This window comes from Equus quagga, chromosome 4 (genome assembly GCF_021613505.1).
Source record: "Equus quagga isolate Etosha38 chromosome 4, UCLA_HA_Equagga_1.0, whole genome shotgun sequence".
NCBI lineage: Eukaryota > Metazoa > Chordata > Mammalia > Perissodactyla > Equidae > Equus > Equus quagga.
The window spans coordinates 48,417,089-48,443,012 of record NC_060270.1 but is presented as its reverse complement, the minus strand read 5'-3'; the positions used below and the strand labels follow the sequence as shown (position 1 = coordinate 48,443,012).

Sequence of the window (25,924 nt, the reverse complement as noted above, 5' to 3'; positions counted from 1 at the left end):
CGCCCCGTACATAGTTGTATACCTTAGTTGCAGGTCTTTCTAGTTGTGGGATGTGGTACGCTGCCTCAATGTGGCCTGATGAGTGGTGCCATGTCCACGCCCAGGATCCGAACCCTGGGCCACCGCAGCAGAGCACACGAACTTAACCACTCGGCCACGGAGCCAGCCACTGAATTTTTAAGCTAAAACACAAGATTCAAATACATTTCATTTTTTGTGGTTTCCCTAACACCACCTTGAGCGAAGCCCCCAGACCTCTCAATGGGGATGGAGCAGCTAAACGCTGGCTCCTCCAGTAGGCACGGAGGGCACAGCACTAGAGCCCACAATGCTTTTCGCAGCTGACAAAAATGTCCTATTAACTTTAAAATCAGAAGAAAACAATCAACTCTAGGTCAAGGAAAAGGTTTTAATCTCTAATGTCAATATATTTGTCTTTATCCCAAAGCAGTTATAAAATCTAATTTTAAATATTTTTTTATGGATTCAGGGGACCACGAAGGCAAAAGTGCCTAGAGCCCATGGGAGTCATCCTGTGACCCTGGGTAGTCACCCCTCCCCTCTATTGTGTGGGTAACAGCAGAACACGGTGACAGTGACATTTCTTAAAGTATGGTGGTCCAAAGACCTCCATGATTTGCTGGGACAACAGCAAACATTTAATTTGAAAAGTATGCACTGTATTTTAAAGTGTAGTTGAAAATATGGGGTTTTCCCATTTATAGTAGCAACAAAAAACTTCATCTGGAAATTCTTTGGAAAATTATAATTTTTGGATACTGGTCTGATTGCTTAACTCCACTTTAAATCATGCATCGTAACATTTTTCAGAATTAGTGGGTCACACTGTTAAGACAGCAAGAAATATGTGTTGATCGGGACAAAGCATCCCCTTTTACTAGCACATGAAATGATCTTACATAACTGCATTGTACGGACGGAGGCAGATAATTGATAAAGATTCCTCACAAGAATAAGACATTCATAGAAAAATGAGCTCAGCAAGGGCAGTCCTACCAACTGGGATAATTTCACAAGGGGCAGACCGCCCCGGGGCATATACTAATCACTCCAGGGTCTGGAGGAAGCTGACTCCTGATTCTCCAGAGGCAGCAGCCCACTACTAGATTGTTTACCCCGCTCAACACCAATTTGACACCTTTTCCCAAAACTGCCTGTCTGGGGTCCTATCAAAACAGGATGATGGAAAGTCAGAATAATTTTCCAGCCCAGTGTGTCTAACATTCCAATAATCCCTTCCATTTCAGACATTTTTTGGATGTAGAGAAGGATATTTTCCCCACTAATATTTGAAATCAATCCATTCTGGCATGCCTTAGTTCCCCAGAGCAGAGACACGTTGTTGAATCAGAAGCAGCCAGTGGCATCCATGACCTTCTAAAAGTAGTATTCTAGAGCTTCCTTTTTCTTCTTGTATGTCTTAGAGTTGTTAACTCAGAGAGAAGGGACTTACCTGCTCCCAAAGCAAGAAGGCCTTATGCTGTTTTTAAGGGCCAATGAAATTTCTCCAAGGGAGCTGAAGAAGGGTTGCCCAAAGGAAAATACTCTCTATATTTCTCATGAACATTTAGAAGAACTATAAAACAAATAAGACAGACTACAACATTATTGCAAATATATTTGAGGAAAGTCACTAAGATTCTCAATTGGTTCATTCACCTCTACCAATAGCAGCTATACCATCATCCTTACCTAATAGTTGAGCAAAATATTTCAGCCAGTAATAGCAGCATCGGGATTTGAACTCAGGTCTGCTGAGACGCAAGCTCATGCTCTGAACCCCTGTATTAGAAAAGCGCCTGGAACAGTGCTGATAGTCATACCTATTTTTGAATCTGAATCTGGATTAGGAACTGGGCTGTTTGATCCAGAATTCTGAGGCATTTTCTGGAGCTACTCCACAGCAAATCTCAACTCCCAGAATGAAAGAATTTCCTTAGAATATCCGAAGAGATCAGAGGACGGCATCTGATAATGTCTATTCAAATATTCTTTTAGGTCAATTCTACTCCCTGTTGAAATTCAATTAGGATGAGAAAAACTAATTATTACAATTAAATAAACAGAAGGAAGTGAAAGATTTCCATACAAAAAGTTTAAACTTCTATTGCTTGAAAAAAAAGAAATGTCCAAAGAAACTCAATCCTTTAACTGGATTCCAGATAGAGCATACTACATACACAAAAACTAGCTCAGGGGGCCGGCCCCATGGCCGAGCAGTTAAGTTTGTGCTCCACTTCAGCGGTTCCGAAACTGGAGTTTCGCCAGTTCGGATCCTAGGGGCTGACATGGCACCGCTCATCAGGCCATGCTGAGGAGGTGTCACATAGCACAACCAGAAGGACCTGCAACTAGAATATGCAATTGTGTACTGGGGGGGCTTTGGGGAGAACAAAAAAAAGAAGATTGGCAACAGATGTCAGCTCAGGTGACAATCTTAGAAAAAAAAAACCTAGGTAACACTTTTTTTTGAGTATTCATTTGATTCTTAAAACTCTTCTAAATACATTTCATGTATTATCTCATTTAATCCTTACAAGACAGGTAGTATTATTTTCCCTATTTTTCAGCAGAGGAAACCAAGGTACAGAGAGGTTAAGCAATTAACCCCAGGGTGAACATCTAAGTAGCAGAGCCAAGAAGATGGGCCCAAGCAACCTAAAGCTAAGGCCTACCCTCTTAAACACTTCGCTCTGCTGCTTCCTATAATACTCACTCTACCACTTACTGGACACTTTAATATATCCCATATATCCTTGACACACATAATTTCATTTACTATTCCCAACAACCGTAGGAAGAGTATTTATATGTACACGTGTGTAGGAATGCAGGCAGGTACAGAAGTCGGTATGTGTACATGTGTGTGTGAATGAGTCTATCTTCAGTCTCATCACTGCAAAACATCTGACAAACCTCTCCACCCTTGAAAGAAAGCCATCTCCGATACTCTGTGATCAGTCATGTGAGGTACTCACACAAAAAGTGCATGACCTATCATCCTTCTCGTATTTCCACTAGGTGTTTCCATCAAATCTTTGTTTTGAGAAGAACAGAATTCATTTACTCTCATGTCCTTATTCTTTCTTTCACTTTAATGTGAACTATAAGGGCACCAGAGAAACTTCTGCAATATCCTGAAGGACAGCGTTTCAGAGCTATCGCTGAATTTACAGAAGTTCAGAGGAAAGGCTCCGATGCACAGTAGCAGCCAAATGTTTCACATATGGACACACTCTCCGCGTAAGGATCCTGCGACTCCATCACACATCCTGGTCATTGCCAGAGCCAAGAAGATATGCCTTCTCCTCCTCCTCACTTGTTCAAGAGTGTGACTTACCTCTGCGGATTGTGACCAGCCCGCCAGCACTGGGCATCAAGGCCTTGCCCTCGCCTTCTCACCTTCCAGAGGAACAGTTCAACACAGAGGTTAAACGGCCCACTCAGGCACCCAGGCCATCCTGAATCTGGACTTGTGCCTTCTCTTCATCTAGGAAAGGGTTTTACCTAATCAAGGGATCTCCAGGTCTCAGGGCCAATGAGGTGGCCTAATTTCACGCCTCCCAAACTTAAATGTACATGTAAATCACCTGGAGAATCTTATTAACACGCAGATTCTGATGCAGTAGGTCTGGGAAGGTCTGAGACCCTGCATTTCTAGCGATCTCCCAGGTGGTGATGACCACGCTACTGGACAGCAGACTGTACGCCGAACGGCAAGGGTCTAGTTAACACACAAACGCAAAAGAAGAAAAGCATGTGTTTGAATTTTTAAAAAGTTCATCAAATCTAGAGTGAGCTATAAAATTTTCCATTATCTTCATGTGGCATTAAAAACTCTAGAAAATCCTTAGAATTATCTATTCACTTTTTAAGCCTTAGGACTCCACAAGGTTACCTCACTCCAAGGGGGGAAGGTCCTTATTCCCTACACAATGTTAAAAGCATCCTGTCTCTTGGCCACATGTTCTCTTGTATCCATTTATCAAAAAAAAAAAGTAAACAACTACTGATTTCAAACTCTCCAAAATGGCGAATCTTTGACATAAATGTGTTTAATACTCAGTAGACCTCTCTAACTCAGACTACTTTGGATGCCAGGGCTGGTACCACTATGTAAATAAGAAACTATTTTACTGTATAGTTTAATGAACCAAGTACATGCAGTACAAATTCCTTGGAGGAAATGCTTTAATATTACAGAACAACTTGTGATTAGCATATCAACAGGGATAAATAAACAGTAGTTTTGAGATACCTGAGGGAACTTAAGGACCGAGGCTTTTCAACAAACTTCTTAAACTTCTGTTTATACTCTTAAATTACTTAGTGAATTCTTTCTTCTAGGGCACTTTAAAAGGTCAAGTTCAGCCCAGGTCTCGTCTCTGAAAATTAATAAGGTTTTAATGTACTCAGAAATGCAGAAGTGGTGTCAAGATTGCTTGACTGATCCAAGCCAAAGAACTTTCTAGAATAACAACCTATTTTGGCTAGCTTTCTACCTTTAAGTCATCTATCCTCTGAAGTGGGATATTTTAAGGAACATTTATTTCAACATATTGGCAGGATGACTAAGTCACTGTGAGCAGCCAGATAGTCCCCTTGTACCTTTTTTAAATGATCAGATAGGAGAAACAAAGCACGTAAACAATGCTGAAGGAAAAACAACTGGCCAGTGGGTCTCCGACTTTAAAAAGGATCCTAAGAACTAGAGACCATAGTTCTCAGTTAAACTAGATATGTTTTCATTAAAGTTTAGATCACTGAACCCTTGAGTCGGTCAGTAAGCCCCACTGTGCTTTCATTATTCCAATAAATTATATCTGCTTAAGTGTCTAGTGTCAGAAGGCTGTAGGTGGGTTCAACTCCAGGTTGTGCCACTTATTGTCAGTGTGTCCTAGGGCAAGTCGAACTTTCCAAGGTTCCGACTCTTCATCTGTGCAGCAGGGATAATAAGTAGTAAGTATCTACGTCACGACCTTGTGCAACGGAGCCTTTCACACAATGGGCATAAGTACTATATGTAGACACCACACATACGCCTGTACAAACCAGTACTGCTTCCACTGTTGGCAGAACAAGGTTGGCCCTTGAGCTTCAAAGACACACATGAACCCAAGAAAAATCAAGAACTGCCACCTAAAGCACATATTAAATCTCTGAAACACCTGACTACAAGAGAGGATTCAAGGTAAAAAATATAAAGAGACTGCTCTTTAACAAACTACCAAGAGAGTTCTGAACACATCTTAACCCCTAAGGTTCAAGTCTAGAAAGATAGCAACGTTCCTCCTCAAGGTGACCTTCCACAGCACGGTAATAGACAAGGCCACAGGGCCTGCTTTCCCTGTAAGTCAGTTCTTAGCCTTTGGGCATTTCATTGGGAGGCCCAGTCCTTCATGTGACCAAAGTTGATATTTGTTATTGCTTACAACTTTTACTCTGGAGGATTTTTTGTAAATATCCTCCACCCTTCGAATCCCCTAAAAAGTGTATGTTAGTATCAAGTGCCTTTATTCTAACAAAATCAGCTTTTCAGGCCACGTTTATCTTAGGGTGACACTGCACCACCAGGAGAATTGTCCTCAACTGCTGCCTCTCCTTAGGGAGAAATCCAGTTCCAATAAAGCACAGAACTCAGTCAACACCAAATGGATACACATGCACTATATAGCCACTCTTTTTTTTTTTTTTAACTAATATTTGACACTAGTCATTTAATTCCTTCTACTCTAACCCAAAATACTGTGAAGAGGGGATTTTCTCCCCCATACTTATTTTGGAAAGAGACAAGACACCAGCCAGAGAGAAGCTGGTTGACCTCATGTGCCCACAAACTCACAGCACCGGGGCTGTTCAGCCCCATAAACTGTGTTCCTTGAGGAAATCTGGAAAGAAAACCTCTCAGCTTTAACCAGGATCTGGGAAAGCCAAAGGGCAGCTCTTAGCAGAGCTTTGTGGGCACAAGACTAAAGGCCTAGGAGTTCTGTGTGTCATGCCCTCGAGCTTCCCAAGAAGCAAGATCCTGAGTAAGACGCTGAAACTTTGGATGGTCACATTCTCAATCAGTAAACGGGTATCATAATCCCAACTAATCTCCAGATTTGACCTTTAGAATTACAACGTAATGACTACAGGCTTTGAAATGCAAAGATGCTCCCTGGAGACTGATGCACAGAATATGAAGTCCCTTCAACACGGACACTGCAGACGACAGAATGCTGGGGGTTTCTAAGTGGTGAGCGGGGTGTGATGGGAAACACTATGGGCACCTATCTTACTCTTAGGTATGCACAAATATATGGACTTGAACGAGAATGAACATCATGATGCAAAGCATTTAGGCCAAATTTCAAAGAGCACATTGACCATGGTATTACTCACCAGCTTAACCAGGTACTCATAAATCTCCTATGCTCTGCACTGGAGAACAATATCCAAACAAAGAGCTTTTTGTTTTGGTGGTTGCTATTTTGTTTGGGGTTTTGTTGGCAGGCTTGGTTTTTTTTTTTTTCTATTTTGTGTTTTCCCCCATCCCCTATCAACACTGGTTTCTTGGCCACATCTTAAATGTATAACATATTTATATTCAGATGATTAACTGTAGACATTAGCCTTGTTCAAGCAAGTCTTGTCCTGAGCAACAGATAAACTGGAGACCCAAGGAAGAGGGCAACCGTGACTCCTCATCAGCCACCTGCTCGTGCCCTCCCAGCTCCCATCTTGCTGTAGACCATTAAAGCTGGGCTAGCTGGATGGCTGAGTACCAAGCACCTCCTCCTTCAGCACTCACAGGGGGCATATTCTCACAGGAGGGGAGCAGTCTGGGTGATTAGCTACCGTGATAGGTTTCTTCAGGGAAGGAAAGGTTTTGAAAGTTCTGAAGTATCTCTCAAAGTGCCTAAGTGGGTACAAAATGGTAGAACAAAATGTACTAAACATTTAGGTAACAAAACACTACTCCTGCTGAAACCACTGGAAGGATTAGCTGGGGCAAACCAGAATCTGCTTCATTTGAAACTCCTTTTAAAAGAATATACAATCAACTCTGCCTCACTCCAAAGAAAAGGACACACTGGCCTGCGTTTTCACTAACTGAGACTGTTTTGACACATTAAGTGACAAGTTCGGGTACAACTTGCCATTGAAGCATCTGATAACAGCCTTTAGAGGGATGGCGAGTGTTCTTGGGTCATGGGTGCTACATACCTAAAATCTGTAGGAAAAAAAGTGAATAGTGTGGTCCTTAATGGAAGTAGAAATGGTGAGTCTTTGCACAGGTATTCCCAACTTGCATTCATGATAAATTAGCCAATAAATAGTTTGTATCCTGATACTGTAGCTGAGTCACTCTCAACTATATTACCCAGAAATTCTTTGCTTTCATCCCTGTTTCATTGTGCCTCCCCACCCTCCACCCCAAACACACAAACTTAGGCCCCACTAGAGGAGGAAAGACAAAAGCAAGAAGTAAGCAATTTGCCACAATGCCACACCAGGTTACAAGTAACTGGCCTTCCCTCTGCTTGGAACAGAGAAAAGTACAGATTATGCACCTGGCAAATATTTGCATGATCTCCAGAGCCGTCAGATTCATCCATTTGCTCACAAAAGTACACAACTGCAGCTGAGAGAATAAATCAATTCAATTCGACAAACATTTATCAAGCTCCCGTCTGATTGCCGAGTCTTTCTGAAAAAAAAAGTATGCACCTGGCTATTGGAGCGGATTTTTGAAGAAGTCTAGAAATATGCTATTTCCTCCCCTGTCCCACCAAAAACAAATGAGAAAAGAAGCAACTGCAGCATTTCCTACTGTAAAACCTAACTAGCCCAAGGCTTCCAGTTCCTTTTTTTTTTTCTCCCCAAAGCCCCAGTGCATGCTTGTATATCCTAGTTGTAGGTCATTCTAGTTCTTCTATGTGGGATGCTGCCACAGCATGGCCTGATGAGCAATGAGTAGGTCCATGCTCAAGATCCCAACTGGCAAACCCCAGGCCGCTGAAGTGGAGGGCACGAACTTAACCACTCGGGCACCGGGCCAGACCCCCTCAGTTCGTTTTTGTAGATGGAAAAGAATTCACTTCTTATCTTTCTGGGGAAACAGCAATTTTGTTTGTTATATATAAATATAGCATCTTCACTTACTAAGAAATCAGTGGTTAATTACCCAGCCATCAATCACCCTTCACTGTTTCAGATACAAAGAGCAGAACTATATATTGAAACAAGTTAGGGCATCACAGCTTTGTATCATAAATTCAGACTTGTCGGGGGATCTAGTTAAAATGCATCCTAAACCTACAATGCAAGAGCAGGGCAAAAGCAATCCCTGCCAAACATTTAAGGAGATTCTTAGGAAATTTCTGAGTGGAGCTAAGAGAATGTAGGCTACTTGACCACGAGTCAGGCTCTATCACCTACTTGGTGACCTCAGGAAAGGCGTTTATAAACTCTCAGACTTCAGGTTCTTTATATCGAAAACAGGAGCACTCATACCTCCTCTGTCTCACTGGTGGGGTTATTGTGAAGGTCAAATGAAATGATGAATATGAAAGTTCTATGAAAACTGTTATAATCACCAATATCGATGTTTAACTCTACAGTCCCAAAGACACGGTGAAAGAAAGAAAACAACCTAAGAAAACTCATCTCTGTTATGAAAAGTATGCAGCAAAGTCTTCACAAGTTCAAGTGAGCTGCGGCCTGTGGTGATTAGCCACAAGGACAGTGTTAGAATCATATCCATGAAACCAGTTTTAGAAAGAAGAGAAAAAATTTTTATCCTATTTTTTCGTTATATTGGTGGACACTTTTTATTTAACTTATCAGTATAGCTGCTGTTGGCTATTAAATACTACATTTAGTATCAGTCTCCTTGATTAACATGCTTAAACAGCTACGATTAAGCAAAACACATATTCCACTGACATAGGGTGTTCCAAACTAGTAAAATGTAGGAGTGGTGTACTCCTCTTTTTTTGTGAGTTGATATTTTTAACCATCTACTCTGTATTGGCACTAGAGAAACAGTAAGATAATGTCCCAGACCTCGAGGAGCTCAAAGTTTAGAGTGGAAACAGCCAGACAGAAGATTACAAAACAATGAGGTCAGCGCAATGAGAAGAGATCAGCTTGTGGGCTGGAGTGCGGAGACGGGGGTGCTGCCTGAGCAAAGAGTTAAGGATGTAGGGTTGCTAGCATGAATAAACACAAACTGCATGCTGTGTGTATGAATGCTGAGTAATGAGGTACCACTGAAGCACATGGTGAGTAAGGATGGGCCGAAGATGAGGCTGGAGGAGGAGGCAGAGTCACGTCACGAGACGTGGGACAGGAGGACTCAGAACCTGAGTGTGGGGCTGCTCTGTGGATGGATGCAGGGAGGGGAGTGTCAGGGGAGTGAGCATTGGCGAAGGGACGGCTGCACGAGGGCGACCCCAGCTAACCTCTAAAACACTCTGCTGTTGTATCAAATACTGGAGTTTCCGATGAAAAAACATTTCCTGCTAAAAAAGAAAATAGTTGATACATTTCAAGGTAAAGGAGGATCTCATTTATAAAACTGTAATAAAAATAGCCACAGTCCAGAACATTTTAATAGAGAAAATATTAACAACACTCTTTTAGGATTCAAGGAAAATGCTTGCGCATTTGTTACTGACTTCCATCTCTACTCTGACCTCTACCTGAGAAGGATCATTTTATTTAGATATAAATGGTGGAAAAATCAAGGACTTCAGCTTCCCAGAACAGATGCAGCCTTGCAGGTGCTGGGTGCGCAGTCACCTAGAGCATAAAGCGGGTTGTCAGTGAGTCATCCTGAGGAATGCCAAGACATGGGCAGACAGATGTGCAGGACCATTCCAGGCTTGTTGGCGAGCCAGGGTTGTAAGAAACTATCCAGGAAACCATCACTTCTACAATTAAGTCTACTGGGAATATTTTTTAAAAGAAAGACCAGGAGCTGGGGGAAGACGGGGTAAGGACGGGAAATGGGGAGTTATTGTTTAACGGGGACAGACGATCAATTTGGGATCATGAAAAAGTTCTGGAGATGGATGGTGGGGACAGTTGCACAACAATGTGAATGTGCTTAAAGCCACTGAACCGTATTCATGGATGTACATTTTACCACAATGAGAGAGAGAGAAAAAAAGAGAGGCAAAACTAAAAAGTAATGAGATTTCTAGTAAATTCAACTAGGAGCCTAACACTGCCTCCCTGAATGTGATGCACAGACCAAAACTGAATTTCTCAAGAAATACTTTAAAGAAAAGCATCAGCTGGAACATGTTAGTGGCCTGCCAAAGACTCTACGTCCCACTGGGCCATATTACATAATTATGGGCAAGTTTTCTAAAACAAAAGTTTTCTCTCCCTAAAGGAGAACCAAGTTCTTCCCATGATTTAGTCCATAACGCTTCCCTGCAGTCTAGAAAGATGATATTGGTATTATCATCATGATGATGATGGTAGCTGTTTTGTATTTATTAAGAGTTCTCAGTAAGCCAGCAACTATCCCTTCTTTTGTTGTAGATGGGAACAAAACAGACACAGCAGTTCTGTGCATTGCCTTGGAAAGTAAGCAACAGGACCAAGATCAGAAGCAATGCCCAAGGCCACAACACTAGGCAGAACAGCTATACCCAGCCCTATGGGGAGGCCCTGGCAATGCTTCATTCCTTCAATCCACACCCTCCCCACCAAGCAAGGCTCCTACTTAGCGGAGAGTATGTATTTGCTTGTGAAACAATACATATTTATTTTTGCACCTGCAAAATATCCAAGAGGATTTAATAAAATTCCATTTAAGGTTAGACTACAGAGATAAGAAATTCAATCTCAGGGCCCCAGTTATTGGTTATTCTTTTTAAAGAGTCTCAGATGTCTCTCATGTACAAAATAGTTAAAACTGTTCATGGCCCTAAATTCTGTGCCGGTAATCCTGGTGGAGTTTAATTTTACAGGTTACCAATAACCCTAAAATAATGGTAGTTACACAGTAACTATTGATTGTTCAATTACATGAGACTGCCTTATAATCACCAAGTCATTAAGGGTGTTATGTGATCTAAAAACTACAAGTCACCAGGGTGCTGTGCATCCAGCTATTTGGCAAATCACTGATATGAGCGGGAATGAAAGGATTTCAAACGAAGGCAATCTAAACTCTGCAAATGAAAGGTGGGCCCACAAGTGCCAAGCAGATAATAGATGCTTATTATGAAGGCTGATGCTGAACAAATGAATAAACAAGGTAAACCAAATCCCAGGATAGAGCCAAGAGTGGGGGAGGCTCCTGCCAAAGGAAAAGACACTCTTATACTACCTGGGACGCAATGCCTTAGCTCAGTGCTCTCAATTCTGGCTGTGCATTAGAAGCATCTGGGAAGTTCTAGAAACTTTCCAGACAAAGGTCCAGATAGCTATAGCCTTTCAAAGCTATCCAGATGATATCTATAAACAGTGAGGGCTGAGAACCACTGGTAGCAACAAGAATTCCTACAAGTACCCTGCAGCAAGTTTTGGTAGCAACTCTGGAGGTTCCACCACCTAGCTGAGAAAGCGACCCTTCCATATGGCATACGGCACACAGGCACTCACAAAGGTCTTCCTCTGTGCTCACAGGACGACCATCTAATTCATTACACCTGACAGATCATAGCATGAGGCGGCGTGGTCTCGAGCCAAATTAGCTGCAAACATCACAGGGATCTCTGAGGATGAAAAGCTCATCAAGCCAACATATTTCAAGGGTAAATGATTCTTCTGTTTATTAAGGAGCAGGAGTAAAATTGTTACCTATAATTCTGGTCAACTGCAATTAAAGGATACTCTGAGACTAAATAATAAGAACTAGATAATCCTGAAGTCTTAGCTACAGTCAAATGAACCTATGACTAAGAACAAAGCTTTGCATGTGCTATAGCATCTTAGAGACATTTTGTCAATGTCTATTTGATGTTAATCACAGTTTCTGCACTCCTACAAAAATAGCGCTTGGGTATTTTGGCAGGTACAAAAAAATTTTTTAATGGAATGAAACCAACTAGTATCCTCAACTCATATCATTAATTGATTTTAATAGATAAAATCTATTACTATAAACAGCAAAAAAAAAAAAAATCTTCTTAAAGGCAATCAATATATCAGGCCTGGCCCAAGAGCCTGGTTTATAAGGAGACAGGAAAGACAGCCCTGCAGCCATGTTTTACATAAAATGCCCTCTGATTCAAAGGGATAGGACAACACGGAGGTTACAGCAATGCAGAGATGGGCACTCAGCCATCATACAGGGACATGAGCCATCCTGACCGTCCGTGTTCTGTGGAAGAGTTCCAAGAGGCATGAATGGGGGAGCGGGAGGAAAGGGGAGAGTCCACAGTCAAATAAACTGGGGAAATACTGGGTAAAACAAAGTAATACAAATGCTTATGTTCAAGAGGAAGGGATGGTTAGTAGTGCTATGAAATGTCTTTAGTCACTTTACTCTTTTTTCACAGAGCTAATCTTGGGGTTCCACTGAACACACTTTGGGAAATGTGACTAACTAGCTAACAAATGTCAATGAGGCAAAGGCAAAGCCAGAGAGACCTCCACTCACTCCAGTCACCCTTGTTTGCCTGAAGATTGCAAAACAGGAAACAGAAGGGGCATAAGAATGAATCTGTAGCTGGAGTCACACTACCCAGAGGGGAATAGCATTTACTTGGTAACACACAGCATAATGAGCATAAGGATGAGGAAGAGAAAGAACTACACAGGAATAAACTTCCCTAGACCCTGGTATACGGGACTCTGCCGCCTACCTTGTAATAAATGACAAGAGTGATAGTCAAACCTTAAGTGTACATACAGTTCAAATTTTTAAAAATATTTTCATAGTTCTTATTCGTTTCAACCCCACAGCAAACTGGTGGGGTATAACAGGAAAGACATTTTTATTCTCATTTTACAGATCAGAAAAACTGAAGCTCTAAGTGCTTACACACCAAGCTCAAAGCAACAGCAAGTCAGAGGCAGAACCGCAATCATTAAGACAGGTCCTGAACTCCTAAGTGAGGCCCTCACTACCCTCCATTCCTTACAAACCTCACAATAAAGCCTCTCAACTCATATCCTGTACTACCTTAAGAGGAAATACTGTTGATTCTCCACCCAAATTTGAAAAATACATAATTGAGGTCTTTTTTGAGGAAGATTAGCCCTGAGCTAACGTCTGCCCCCAATCCTCCTCTTTTTGCTGAGGAAGATTGGCCCTGAGCGAACATCCATGCTCATCTTCCTCTATTTTATATGTGGGATGCCACCACAGCATGGCTTGATAAGCAGCACGGAGGTCCACACCTGGAATCTGAACTGGCGAACCCCAGGCTGCCAAAGTGGAGTGCGTGACCTTAACCACTACGTCACCGGGCCGGCCCCTACAATTATTTTAGCCACTCTCATCCCACTCAAATTCCAGCGTGCTACAACCAGTTCTTCTTACTTCTTCTAATAATCTACCTTCTCTTTATAAATTATTGAGAAATTGGCTTTCTTTTAACATGAAAGACAACTATAGTTATCTAAATGGCAATTAGATCACCAAATGCCAAATAAGTATTGAGAATTGGATTTAATGTAAATAATGCAATTCTGAGCATTCATAAACAGTAAGAAATCAAAGGTAGATTGCAAAGCACAAAGATAAGTGTGTTTCTGACTTCACCTTCCATGAATGTTTCTTTCATACCACAAAATCTTCTACAAAAACAAGACCATGGAAAGAACTGGTAAGCTAGGCTCCCATTGGCACACATGTTTTGGAAGAAGAAAAGGTTACTGAGTGTCCACTGTGTGTCAGGCACTGGGCTCAGGGCTTCCACATACATTACTCTTGAGTTTTCATAACAACCCTATGCTGTACTATTAATAATTGATGAAGGAATTCAGACTCGGAGAGAGTTGGCTATCTTCACACAACTAGAACGAGACAGAACTAGACTGGGAATCCAGCTCAGTCCTGCCCTGAGTCCTTTTGCTGCACTCCTTTCCACTCATCAAAATGCTAAATTACCCTCCAAGATGTGCAAATCCAAGGCCTCTGGGGTTTTTCCAAATCCCCCTCCTACAGTCCATTCAGGTCCCCACTCTGCCTGGACAGCATTAATAGCACCAGATTGTACACTCCCACTGTCTCTGTTTGTGTTTCAATTTTAAGAGTTTTACTATTTTGTCTTATCCTTAGACAAGTGCTCCTCAACTAGGAACAATTTTGCCCCCCAGGAGACATTTGGCAATGTCTGGAGACATTTTTGATTTTCGTGATTTGGGGAGTGCTACTGGCATCTCGTGGGTAGAGGCCAGGGATGCTGCTGAACACCCTACAATGCACAGAAGAGCTCCTCCCAACACAGAGTTATCTGACCCAAAATGTCAATAGTGCTTCAGTTAAGAAACCCTGCCTTGGAGTGATAATGTGGTTTAATAAATGTGCTTTAATTTCCGCCCCTGAAAATCATGAGGAATAACCAGACAATACATATATGATAACCTTCAGCACATAGCAAGCACTCAGAATCTTAATTAGATAATCTGATTGCACACTTCTGTAGAGTCGGAACCACCTCAGTAGACTCTGCATTCTTCCCACACAATGCACGGGGCTTTTTTCATTGGCACTCAACAAATGTGAAAGAATGTATTCTTTATATTGGAAATTCTCGATTAAAGAAACAAATGCCACCATTATCTAAGAAACACAACATTCTCCCATATTCACTCCTTACCAAACAAGACATGAATGGTACAATTCATGCTTCATTAGAACAGACTACGAAAAGCTACATTGCATGCTGACTATGTCATAGAATCACCTTCATATCAAGACTATTAATAAGCCTCCCATTAAAATGCTTTATCTTATTTTAACAGAAGGTTAATTAAGAGATCACAATACACAGATCTGAGGAAATCTCATGCAACAGGTTCATATTCTTCACATAGAAAGTCATTTTTGGGGCTGGCCCCGTGGCCAAGTGGTTAAGTTCACGCACTCCACTTTGGCAGCCCAGGGCTTCTCCAGTTTGGATCCTGGGCGCGGACATGGCACCACTCATCAGACCATGCTGAGGCGGCATCCCACATGCCACAACTAGAAAGACCCACAACTAGAATATGAACTAAGTACCGGGGAGCTTTGGGGAGACAAAGGAAAATAAAATCTTTAAAAAAAAAAAAAACGGTCATTTTTGACCACATCAACTCTCAGGTCTTAAGATGACTTATTCAGGAACAACCTTAAACTGTAATCACAAGCACCTCAAACAGAAACACCGAAAGTCAAATCTCTGAATGAGGACATCACACTGGTTGACATCAGATCTCAGGTCAAGATCTTTATGTTTTTCACTTTTCTCAGTTTACGCAAGTGTGAGTCAGCTAGAAATCCTACAGCAAATGACCACAAAAAACATTAGCATTAGCATTCACTCAAGCAGCCCTACAACAGGGTAATCTACAATGACGTCTGCTGAGTTTCTGGAGGTGTGGCCTCAGGGCCCTGGACAGCAGAATGAACCCATATACTTCTGTGAAGAGCAGATCCCTGGACTCCACCCCAGACCTACTGAAACAAAATTTCAGACGTAGGGCCTGGAAATCTACATTTTTAATAATTTCCCAAATATTCATTATTCCCCCTAAAGTTTGAGAATCTCTGCCAGGAGTCTCAACCCCAGGAAACTAATTTGCCTTGTTTTTTAAATTTCCAGCATGGGTCTTGCTTCCACACACTATCAACAATTCAATTAGCATACATTCCACATCAGCCTCCCACCTTTAATAAAAGACAGGTAGAGCGTTTTGTTGATTACTTTCATACAAATATGCACTTCTGGGAAACGCTGAAAAAACTGGGAACAAATGAAAAAGAATCATCAAGGAAAACAGAGCTCAATTCTGCCCACAACGGTCAACATCTTCTATGTGCCAGACTGCGGACATAGTGATGACAAGACAGAGGAGGTCTCAACCCTTATTTCTCCTTTGCTATTCATTTAAATTGTTTAATATACATAAACAAAGAAGTAAGATAATTTCAGACAGTGGCAATGCCATGAAGACCATACAACAGGTTGACATGAAAGAGAAAGTCTATGGAGAGGGAGGCGGAGGCGGTGGCCAGCTATATTAGACACAAGGATGAAAAGCGGTTTCCTTGAGGAGATTACATGTGAGCTGAGACCTGAAGGAGAAGGAGCCAGTCATGAGAAGGTTGGGGGAATGTGTTCTAGACAGAGGAACTGTTACTATAAAGACCCTGAGGTGAGAACAAGGTTCTCACAAAATTATTGCAGAAATTAAATCAGAAATCAGGTAACAGACATAAAATGTTTTATGAAATAGAAAACTATTTTAAAATATAAAATATTATTTTTAGTAATATATTAGAATAGTTTCAAGTCAGAAGCCAGGCAATGAAGGCCCTCAGGTCTTCGTCATATGAAGAATTAATTAAGCAACTAAGGCTATGCTATATTAACTGGAGAACAGAAGACACGGGTATGTGTTTGCGGGGAGAAGTCTTCTTCAAATATCTGAAGGGCTATGTTCTTGTGGAAGAAGATTTAATTTCTTTTTTAAGACAGCTCTAAGGGCATGGAATGGACTTAAAATGGTAAACATTTTAGGAATGCAGAATCTCAGCTCAACATGATGACAAATATTTAAAGAGAGTTGTAGAAAAATGAACTGACTAGGAGATAATAAGATCCGTGACTGGAGGTGATCAAGGATGGGCTGAACAGACAGGGGGCAGAGGAATGACTGGACTAGATGACCTTTGAGGACCCTTGCACCCCTTTGAAAACACACACACACACACACACACTTCCCTCCCTCACAGTGCTCTCTCTCACAAGGTCTACGACACCAAGATGGCCTCTTTACTTCACATTTTACAACCTTACTGAGGTTCCAAGAAAAACCTGAGAGATACTGAGGAATCTACCATATTCCCAATTCACATTGTCACGCTGGGATAGGGTATGTCTCCATCCCTGTAATAACCAATATATATTTCAAAAGGACAAATCAAGAAACAGGATAGACTACCATTCATTTGAAATCTGTGGCTAAGATTTAGCGGTGTTTAAGCCATAAGGGTTAAACAATTATTTCAACTTATTAAAATAATTATTCTATTTTAACAAAAACATTGTCTGGATTCCATTAGGTTCCCAATAGGCGGCATGCTAATAAACAGCCAAAACCTCTAGCAGACAGGTATGTGGCCTTTTGTTGGTTTAGTTTTTAATGGGAACCATGGGCCCAGGAAGATGGTTTCCTCATTAAAAGTGCTCTTTATTATTTATGTATTCTGTCCAGTAAATAAAGTAAAAAACAGACAGTGAATTACCACTTGACCACCTGGGACCAAAATGCTAAAGATAAACAAATCTAGGCTTCCAAGGACAGACACAGCTAAACTTGGGAGCTCCCAAGCTTGGGAGCAAGACTGGAAGCAAATTTGAAAAGCTAAACATTATTAAGTGACCTTTATAAAAAATATTTATATTTACACATCCAGATGTACGTGGCTATATACTGACATACTTCAGGAAATATTCTCTTAATGTCTACATATACTTTTTGTTTATTCTATTAAGTATGTTTCTTAAAAACTACTTGTAAATAAAATTATATTATGATTCTTTTAGGACAACTTATAAAAAGAAAGTTACGATGAATCTTTCCATAAAATAAAGGCTATGTCCATATAGTTGTTCATAAAGGTATGCCTCATTTTATGCAATTCAGGAACACCAAAAGCTAGATTTACAAAAAATTTAAATCAAAGGTTTAATACTTAATGTAAAGAAAGTATTTATCATAGAATTTTTTTGTATAGAAATCTCTTTCAAGGGCTATAAAGAATATTTGTTAAAGCACATAAAGCATATATAGTTATATATAGTAACATATATAAAGTATATAAAGTTATGTTTGAGTTAAGATTTTGCTATTTTATTAAACTTTAATCCTTCAAAACTCAGTAAAAACAAGACTGGATTAGTGGCTCAGGGAACCCAGGTGTCCCTGTTCATGAGGCATGTCACCTAATATCATCTGCTTGTCTAGAAACCAAACCCTTAACTGCGTATGGAATTTCAATTCTTTAGATAAAGCATTACAACTCCCCAAAATATTTCTAACTATATTCTCATTTGACTAATGCACAGGAAACATACAATGCCACAAAACAATACATAGGGCTCATAAAAGACACCAAGCCTCTTGTCCCAAAGTCCAAAGCGTTCGCCATGACCATTCTTTGCAGTCTCCCTTCAGCTTGAGAGAGGCCAAAGTTTTGTATCAACCACTAAGAAAATGGCACCCTTTAGAAGAATAATGTTAACAACACAGTGAGTAAATATCTTTTCTCTCTAAAAAGATCTGAGACCACTTGCCATTTGTTTCTTTCTCTTTTTTTTAAGGTGACAAGAAATTAGGGATAATTCTGGATTTTCCAAACATCCTCGTCCTTAATTGAATCACTTTGTTATCTTCTCTGGCAAGAGTGCACAGTCCACCTCTTGGCTTAATGGACACAGTTATGAAGCGTCTCCCAAATGTGTACTCCACAGGTGGGAAGCATAGTACAATGGAGCAGGTCTAAGAAACGGCGCCATAAAGCCAACAGAATGCTACAGAGTTCTTTCTCCATATTGACAGCAAATCAGAAGTAATTTTCTACCTAAATCAGAGCTTAATTCATTAGGTTCACAGCATTTCACAAGTTCAATCCAATTTCTCAAAATGCAATAACACAATCTTCCAACCTAATTATCTTCATTGAAAGTATTTAAAAGCATTTGCTGAGACACATTTCCTTCTTGCGTCAGACAAGATCAATGTCAAGTGAAGAGCTCAGGTAGACTACATTCTGTCTAATAACAGGGGGTTGACATTTTAGGAATAATCATTTCTTGCAAGGGAGAAATATTCCCCTAGCGTGGACACCAAAGGTACCTCCCAGTATATAACAGTTTAAATATGTATCCATTTACAATTGTGCTTTAAAAACCAGATTCTCAAGAACACCATATATATACTTTCAACATTCTGGAGAATTAGAAATACTATAATTTGGATGACTTCTACAGCAATTTTAATCAACTAGGAGAAGTTTAGGGCTCAAAGATGGAATTTTAAAAAATAGAACAAGAGAGATAATTTGCAATGGAAATGCCACCCCATATCACTACCACTCAGGAAAATGATGGATATTTCCCTAGAAATAATCATGAGGAAACAGTTGGTTTGTTTTGAAGGCATTTATTTCAATAGCTCATTCACTAAAACCCTGAGTTTTAGTCCAAAAACAGTTCATTTCCATTTCCTTTTGATAATCAGAAGGGAAATCAACCCACATTTTCAAACAACCATTTTTTCAGATCATTTACTGGGGAAAATATCTTTTAAAAGCATTTCTTGAGTGAATTTGTAAGCAAAAATTAGTCAAAGGGCAAAAAGGACTTCTTATTCCTCAGTTCCATCTAAGCTCAAGTTTAACTTTTAATTATTTCCTGTCTTGTAAAGTCACTGCTGCCATTCGGCCTCTGCTTTCTGAGGTAGCCAGTGTTCTCCCAACACCGATCACTCAACTCATTTAACTCCTGCCCTAGGCCAATAACAAATCTACTTTTCCAGCTGCCATACATTAACAGCTTAAATTTCTGAAGTAAATGGCATCCTCTGCTCCTTTGAAAACCAGTTCTGGCAGTGATTAAAGTAACAGAAACTAAGCTCTTAAAGAGCTTCAAATATCCAACATCAGAATTCACGTGTCCAACATAAACATTGTAATATACAATGAAGGGAAATGCCCAAATCCCAGAATCCAGTTTAACCAATGGGACCACAGATATGTTTGAAAAGATGGAGAATTAATTAACAAATATATTATTCCATTTCAAATCTATTATGAAGCATATACGAGCAAGAATAAACAGCTCTGCTACTCAGCATTCATGAACCGAGACCACACATACGCCATGTTCAAACCCAATGAACTCACCTTATAAACTTGTCCATATGTTCCATTTCCAACAAGTTCCACCAATTCAAAGATCCCTGCAGGGTCCTGAAAGAACATAAACAAACAATAAAAATTCAAAACAATATTCTAGGCATTGTCTCAATCAGAAGCAAATATTTAAAATAAGCAAATAAATAACTTTAGCTTTGGGGGTTCTCATACGTTAATATTAAATACTATTAAAATGCAATTCAGCTGCAGCTATGAAATTAGTCAAAATCCATTCTGCTTCTATTTCACATTTCTATAAGATGTGTTTAAATCAGACAAAAGGAGACACAACTTCCATGGAAACAATAAAAAAGAATTAATATATTTCCCACTGTCAAATGGAAACACACAGGTCCATCAAGATAAAAGGAATGATTCATCATCCTGAGAGGGTTCTGACTGTTAAGATCTTTCTCTTTGAAATTTCTGAGCAGCTCACTGTGTTGAACCCTGGCAGTTAAGAAAGGGGTGTTCCTATACTGGGGGGCCCATCTCACCCAAGGGAGTCAACAGTTCCCCAGAGAAAACAGAATCTGACAGAACTACATCTCTCAGATTGCTTTTCTTTAGATTCATCTCCCCTCTGTACAACGCTGCCTCTCTCGTTCCCGCAGAACCCGCAGGGTACCCGCAGGTTAGAATACAAACCAAATTGGAGTATTACGCAAGTTCTTAACAACAAACCGGTGTCTGCTAACCCTCAGAGTCAGCTAAATGTTAGAATGCCCAATAAATGCCCAATAATTACTGCTATTATGACCGAATTACCATTCCAAAAAGTTGAAAAGAAAAATCAAAGCCTATAAAATTCAACTCAAGGTAGAAATGGAATTTGACCTCTATTGATTCCTAACTGGACAGAAATTGTTTCTTTAAAGGCCTAAATCAAGAATCACAAACTTAGATGTCCACAGAGGCCAGGTAAGTAAAGTAAATGAGTCAAGTGTGGGCCAGCTGGGGCCTGGGGCAAACTGAAGAAGTCCTGTCTCCTCTAAGGGGAGGGGGCAGGGCTGTGACCAGACTGAACCAGTTGTTGTCATGTCAACCTAGAAGCATACTATTGCCAGGTCTAAAGATTTTTTTTAAAGAAAAACTGAACATTTTGAAACAAACAACCAGATCAAAAAAATGGGCAGAGGACATGAACAGACATTTTTCCACAGAAGACATATAGATGACCAACAGATACATCAAACGATGCTCAACATCACTAATTATTAGGGAAATACAAATCAAAACTACAATGAGATACCACCTTAACCTGGTCAGAATGGCTACAACCACCAAGACAGAAAACAACAAATGTTGGAGAGGATGTGGAGAAAAGGGAATGCTCATGCACTGCTGGTGTGAACACAAACTAGTACAGCCCCTATGCAAAACAGTATGGAGATTTCTCAAAAATTAAAAATAGAACTACCATACAATCCAACTATCCCACTACTGGGTATCTATCCAAAGAGCTTGAAATCAATGATCCAAAGAGATTTATGCACCCCTATGTTCACTGCAGCATTATTCACAATGGGCAAGATGTGGAAGCAACCCAAGCACCCTTCTACAGATGAATGGATAAAGAAGACGTGGTGTGTGTATGTATATATATATATATATATATATACATACACACACACACACACAACGGAATACTACTCGGCCATAAAAAAGACAACATTGTCCCATTTGTAACAACATGGATGGACCTTGAGGGTATAATGTTAGTGAAATAAGCCAGACAGAGAAAGATAAATACTGCATGATTTCAGTCATATGTGGAAGATAACAAATACATGGATAAAGAGAACAGATTAGTGGTTACCAGAGGGGAAGGGTGTTGGGGATGAGCAAAAGGGACAGAGGGACACATATACATGGTGATGGATAAAAATTAGACTACTGGGGGTGAGCACAATGAAGTGTATTCAGGAAGTGATAATAATGTACACCCGAAATTACACAATGTTATAAACCATTATAATCCCAATAAAATTACTTTAAAAAAAAATAGAGGCCAGACTGGTGGTATGGCAGTTAAGTTTGTAAGCTCCACTACAGTGGCTTGAGGTTCACCTCTTCGAATCCTGAGCGTGGACCTAGCACCACTTAGCAAGCCATGCTGTGGCAGGCGTCCCACATATAAAAAGTAGAAGAAGATGGGGCTGGCCCCGTGGCCGAGTGGTTAAGTTCACGCGCTCCGCTGCAGGCGGACCAGTGTTTCGTTGGTTCAAATCCTGGGCGCGGACATGGCACTGCTCATCAAACCACGCTGAGGCAGCGTCCCACTTGCCACAACTAGAAGGACCCACAACGAAGAATATACAATTATGTACCGGGGGGCTTTGGGGAGAAAAAGGAAAAAAAAATAAAATCTTTAAAAAAAAAAAAGTAGAAGAAGATGGGCACAGGTGTTAGCTCAGGGCCAATCTTCCTCAGCAAAAAGAGGAGGATTGGCAGCAGACATTAGCTCAGGGCTAATCTTGCTCAAAAAAAGAAAAAGAAAAACTGAACATTTTATTTAACGTGAAATCTCCTAATTTTTAAATGTTAGGCACTGACTCACTTTTAAAAAAAAAAAGACTTTGAGGGACAAATTAAAAAGACTGAAATCTCTGGTCTAAAAAGCATTTGCCATCTCCAGTCGACACTTTCCTGTGAGCACTGCCATAGATTATTACGGTGGCTGAGAGGCTGGAGGGGGAAGGCCTGAGCTTTGGCTTCAGACAGACCTGGGCTGAACACTAGCTTTGTCTTGACTGGCTGTGTGACCCCAGGAGACCCTGGAGAGCAACTTAGTCCCCGAGCAGATGACACGGGGATGACATCTACCCAGCAGAGCTCTGGAGCAGAGTAAGTGAGGGCCCAGCACCCCGCCCCACACACAGTCAGCAATCTATTAATAGCTAATAGGAGTCATTTTTAAGCTGAGGAATTCCACACCACTAGCAGCATTTCACTGCTAGCAGCTGCTTCAGGGCTACTGTTGATGGGAAGAAGACAGATGAGTTTGATGTAACAAGTTAGAGTTCTTTAAACTTACAGTCTTTAGCAAATAGGCCCAAGAAAAGCCCTTTGCTATTAGCCTTCAAAGAGTCCACCGAGAAAACAAATAAAAAACAAAACAAAAACAAAAAACAAACAGTTGAAGCACTTAGTCACTGAGACAGATTGAAATTAGCATCATTCATTGTTACAAGGCCAAAAGGGCAGGAAATCACACTCCAGACTCATGTCCCGACAGATCTAGAAGTCCAGAAGTTCCAGCCACGCCCCACCCGGTCAAGGTGGTGTGGACAACGTTCCAGATGGAACCAGGGGACGGCAGAACACAGTAAGGGCCTAGAGCTCTGTCGACCGAGATGCCACAGCTAAAAGACACTGTCATGGCCACCTGGGAGGCCTCAGGATGGGAAAGAAAAATAGGGTTTGCTAAACTTAGAGAGGCCCTTAGACAGCAGGTTTTATTACAAACGGAATTAGAAAGAAATGAGGAAAAGAGGGAAAAAAGCACCCACAAACGGTGGCAGCTGCTGTTTGTGTCTAAGCCGTGCCTCCCAGTAGTTTGTTTGCTCAGTGGTGTTTCTGCAACAAATTTCGAGAGAGGTTCTACATTTGCTTGAAATATGTCAATTGTGTTTTCAACACTCATTTTTCTTGACTAAAAAGAAAAAATTAACGAAAGAGAGGAGATGCAGGACCGTGACTACTAGCTGCCTTAAGGAGCCTGGGAGGCAGAAGATGGGGGGAGGGGAGGGCAGGAGCAGAAACAGGATGTAAAGTTCAGACCAGCTTCTACACCCAGGGCTCACCTCACCTCACAGACCCCTCCTCAGGCTAGGGTTTAATGGGTAGGTCTCAGGCGGAGCTGGACAGCTGACTTCTAGACTCTTTCCTGTTCCTGAAAAGTCCATTAACTCGCACATGGCCCAGCCAATTGGAGCAATTGGAGTGGGGGCGGGGGTGCTCAATGCTGAGACTTTCCTTCCAGCTGCTGAGAAAGACGCTCTTTTCACTGGACACACCCAAGGGGCTCAGAAGCAAAGAGCAAAGGGACTACAGAATTTGGTGACCCGCCTTGGGTAGGCAACCAAACTGGAAATAATCATCGAATCAGGGCAATTCCCCAGGAAAGGGACTCTGAGAATCGCTGAGATTTACACAGGGGGAATTTATTGGGGTGGGAGAATCCATACGAGTGGGAGGGAGAGTGAAGGAAGAAATATGGGACTGAGCAGATGGAGAGTTCATCTGCAATACAGTGGAAGAAAAACTGCCTCTGATGCCACAGGAGCTCTGGGGCTGGGCGGACTCTTCAGAATTATCCCACCTTGAGGCAGGGAGGCCTTTAAACCCCACCTCCACTGACTAGTCATTGTATGCAGGCTATCCCCTGTCCCCATGCCAGAGGTTGTGATCTAGGGTAAAGCAACACTTTTCAGCTGAGGACAAATTCCCAGGCGAGAACCATCACTAGCTGCCTACACTCCCAGCAGATGGACAACGAGTGCTTCAGTAGTGGAGAGGGGATCTGAGTGACACACCACAGCATCCAATACAAGCATCATGGCTACAAATGAGTAGCAGCTCGGAACTGGAAGAGAAGTCTATAAGCATCTACTTTCTACAGTGTGCTGATAGTAATAAGACAACATGGCACAATTAGAGTCATGGTATTTGCAAGGAGGGGGTTCTTTGAGACCCTAGAAAGCAGAAGGCAGATGTATTGTTCAGGGACACTTCAACTTAGCACTGACCCTCGGCTTTCCTCTCCCATACCCCCAACCCAAGGACCTGGAGAGCTGGATGTTTGTGAATATCCCTTAGACAAATGCATGCAATTGTTAGCTATGTTCTTATGGAATAGTGATATGGCTTGAACATGGTAAGCTTTCAGCTGTTGCCTCCGCTCTTGCAAGACCCTAAAGTGATTTCTCCCAAGGGTCACCACTGACCTCAATTTCTTATTTGTAATGGTCACTCCTCAGTCCTGTCCTAGTGGTCTTCTTTGAGGCATTTACACTGCTGAGCACCACCACTCTTGTGGAAATATATCCCCTCCTTTCTCTTCCATCATACCACTCAGCATCTCACAGAGACTTTATTTCTTCTGTACATACCTTAAAAGTAGGCTGACCCCAAGGTCCCAGCCTCTTGTTCACTAAGTGCTAACGATTTTATCTCCGAATGTCCACCATAGCCATCTGCTCCACTCCATTCATACAGTAAGCCTCACCATTTTTTGCCGAGACTATTTACTTTCAATCAATTCTTTCCTTCTTTCAATCTATCCTTCACACAGATCTTTCTAAAATAGGTATTTCTTAATACAACACTCCATACCTCAAAATCCTACACAATGTGGTTCAAAATGAAAGGCAAGGTCCTGTCATTCTCAGGCCCGGCCTTCATTCCCAGCCTGGTGTTCCACTACTTTGTGCCATAACCCACCACCTCAAACCACCTGCCATTTCCCTAAGACACCACCCTCGCTCATATCTCTGTGCCTCGGTTCATGTCTATGCCAAGATTCTTCCTTCTACCGTTCTCTACCAGGAAGGTCCATCCTTGAAAGTGCAGTTTGCCACCTCCCCTGTGAAGCCTTTCTCAACTTAGTGTCACCACCTCTCTGTACCCGCAGCATGTCATGCACGGCTCTGTGATAACCACTTCCATATACTGCTATCCCATCTTCCATTCTCCCCTTTGAGGGATTACAAATGCCCTGAGAGCGGGACTGTAACGTATTTATCTTAGTATTTCCCAGCATTTAGCACAGTGTCCAACACATAACTGCTAGACATAATTATTTACTCAATAAGGCTGATGTCC

General features: G+C 41.3%; 1 protein-coding gene across 14 annotated transcripts in view; it reads right to left on the bottom strand.

Moving 5' to 3' along the window:
- TNIK (TRAF2 and NCK interacting kinase) overlaps positions 1-25,924 on the bottom strand; it is a 382,525-nt gene that overhangs the window by 278,862 nt on the left and 77,739 nt on the right. For all 14 annotated transcript variants that reach the window (XM_046658783.1, XM_046658791.1, XM_046658784.1 and 11 more), the window contains exon 2: positions 20,087-20,152. In XM_046658783.1, the coding sequence (XP_046514739.1) occupies positions 20,087-20,152 (66 nt within the window). The remainder of the gene's footprint in view (positions 1-20,086; positions 20,153-25,924) is intronic.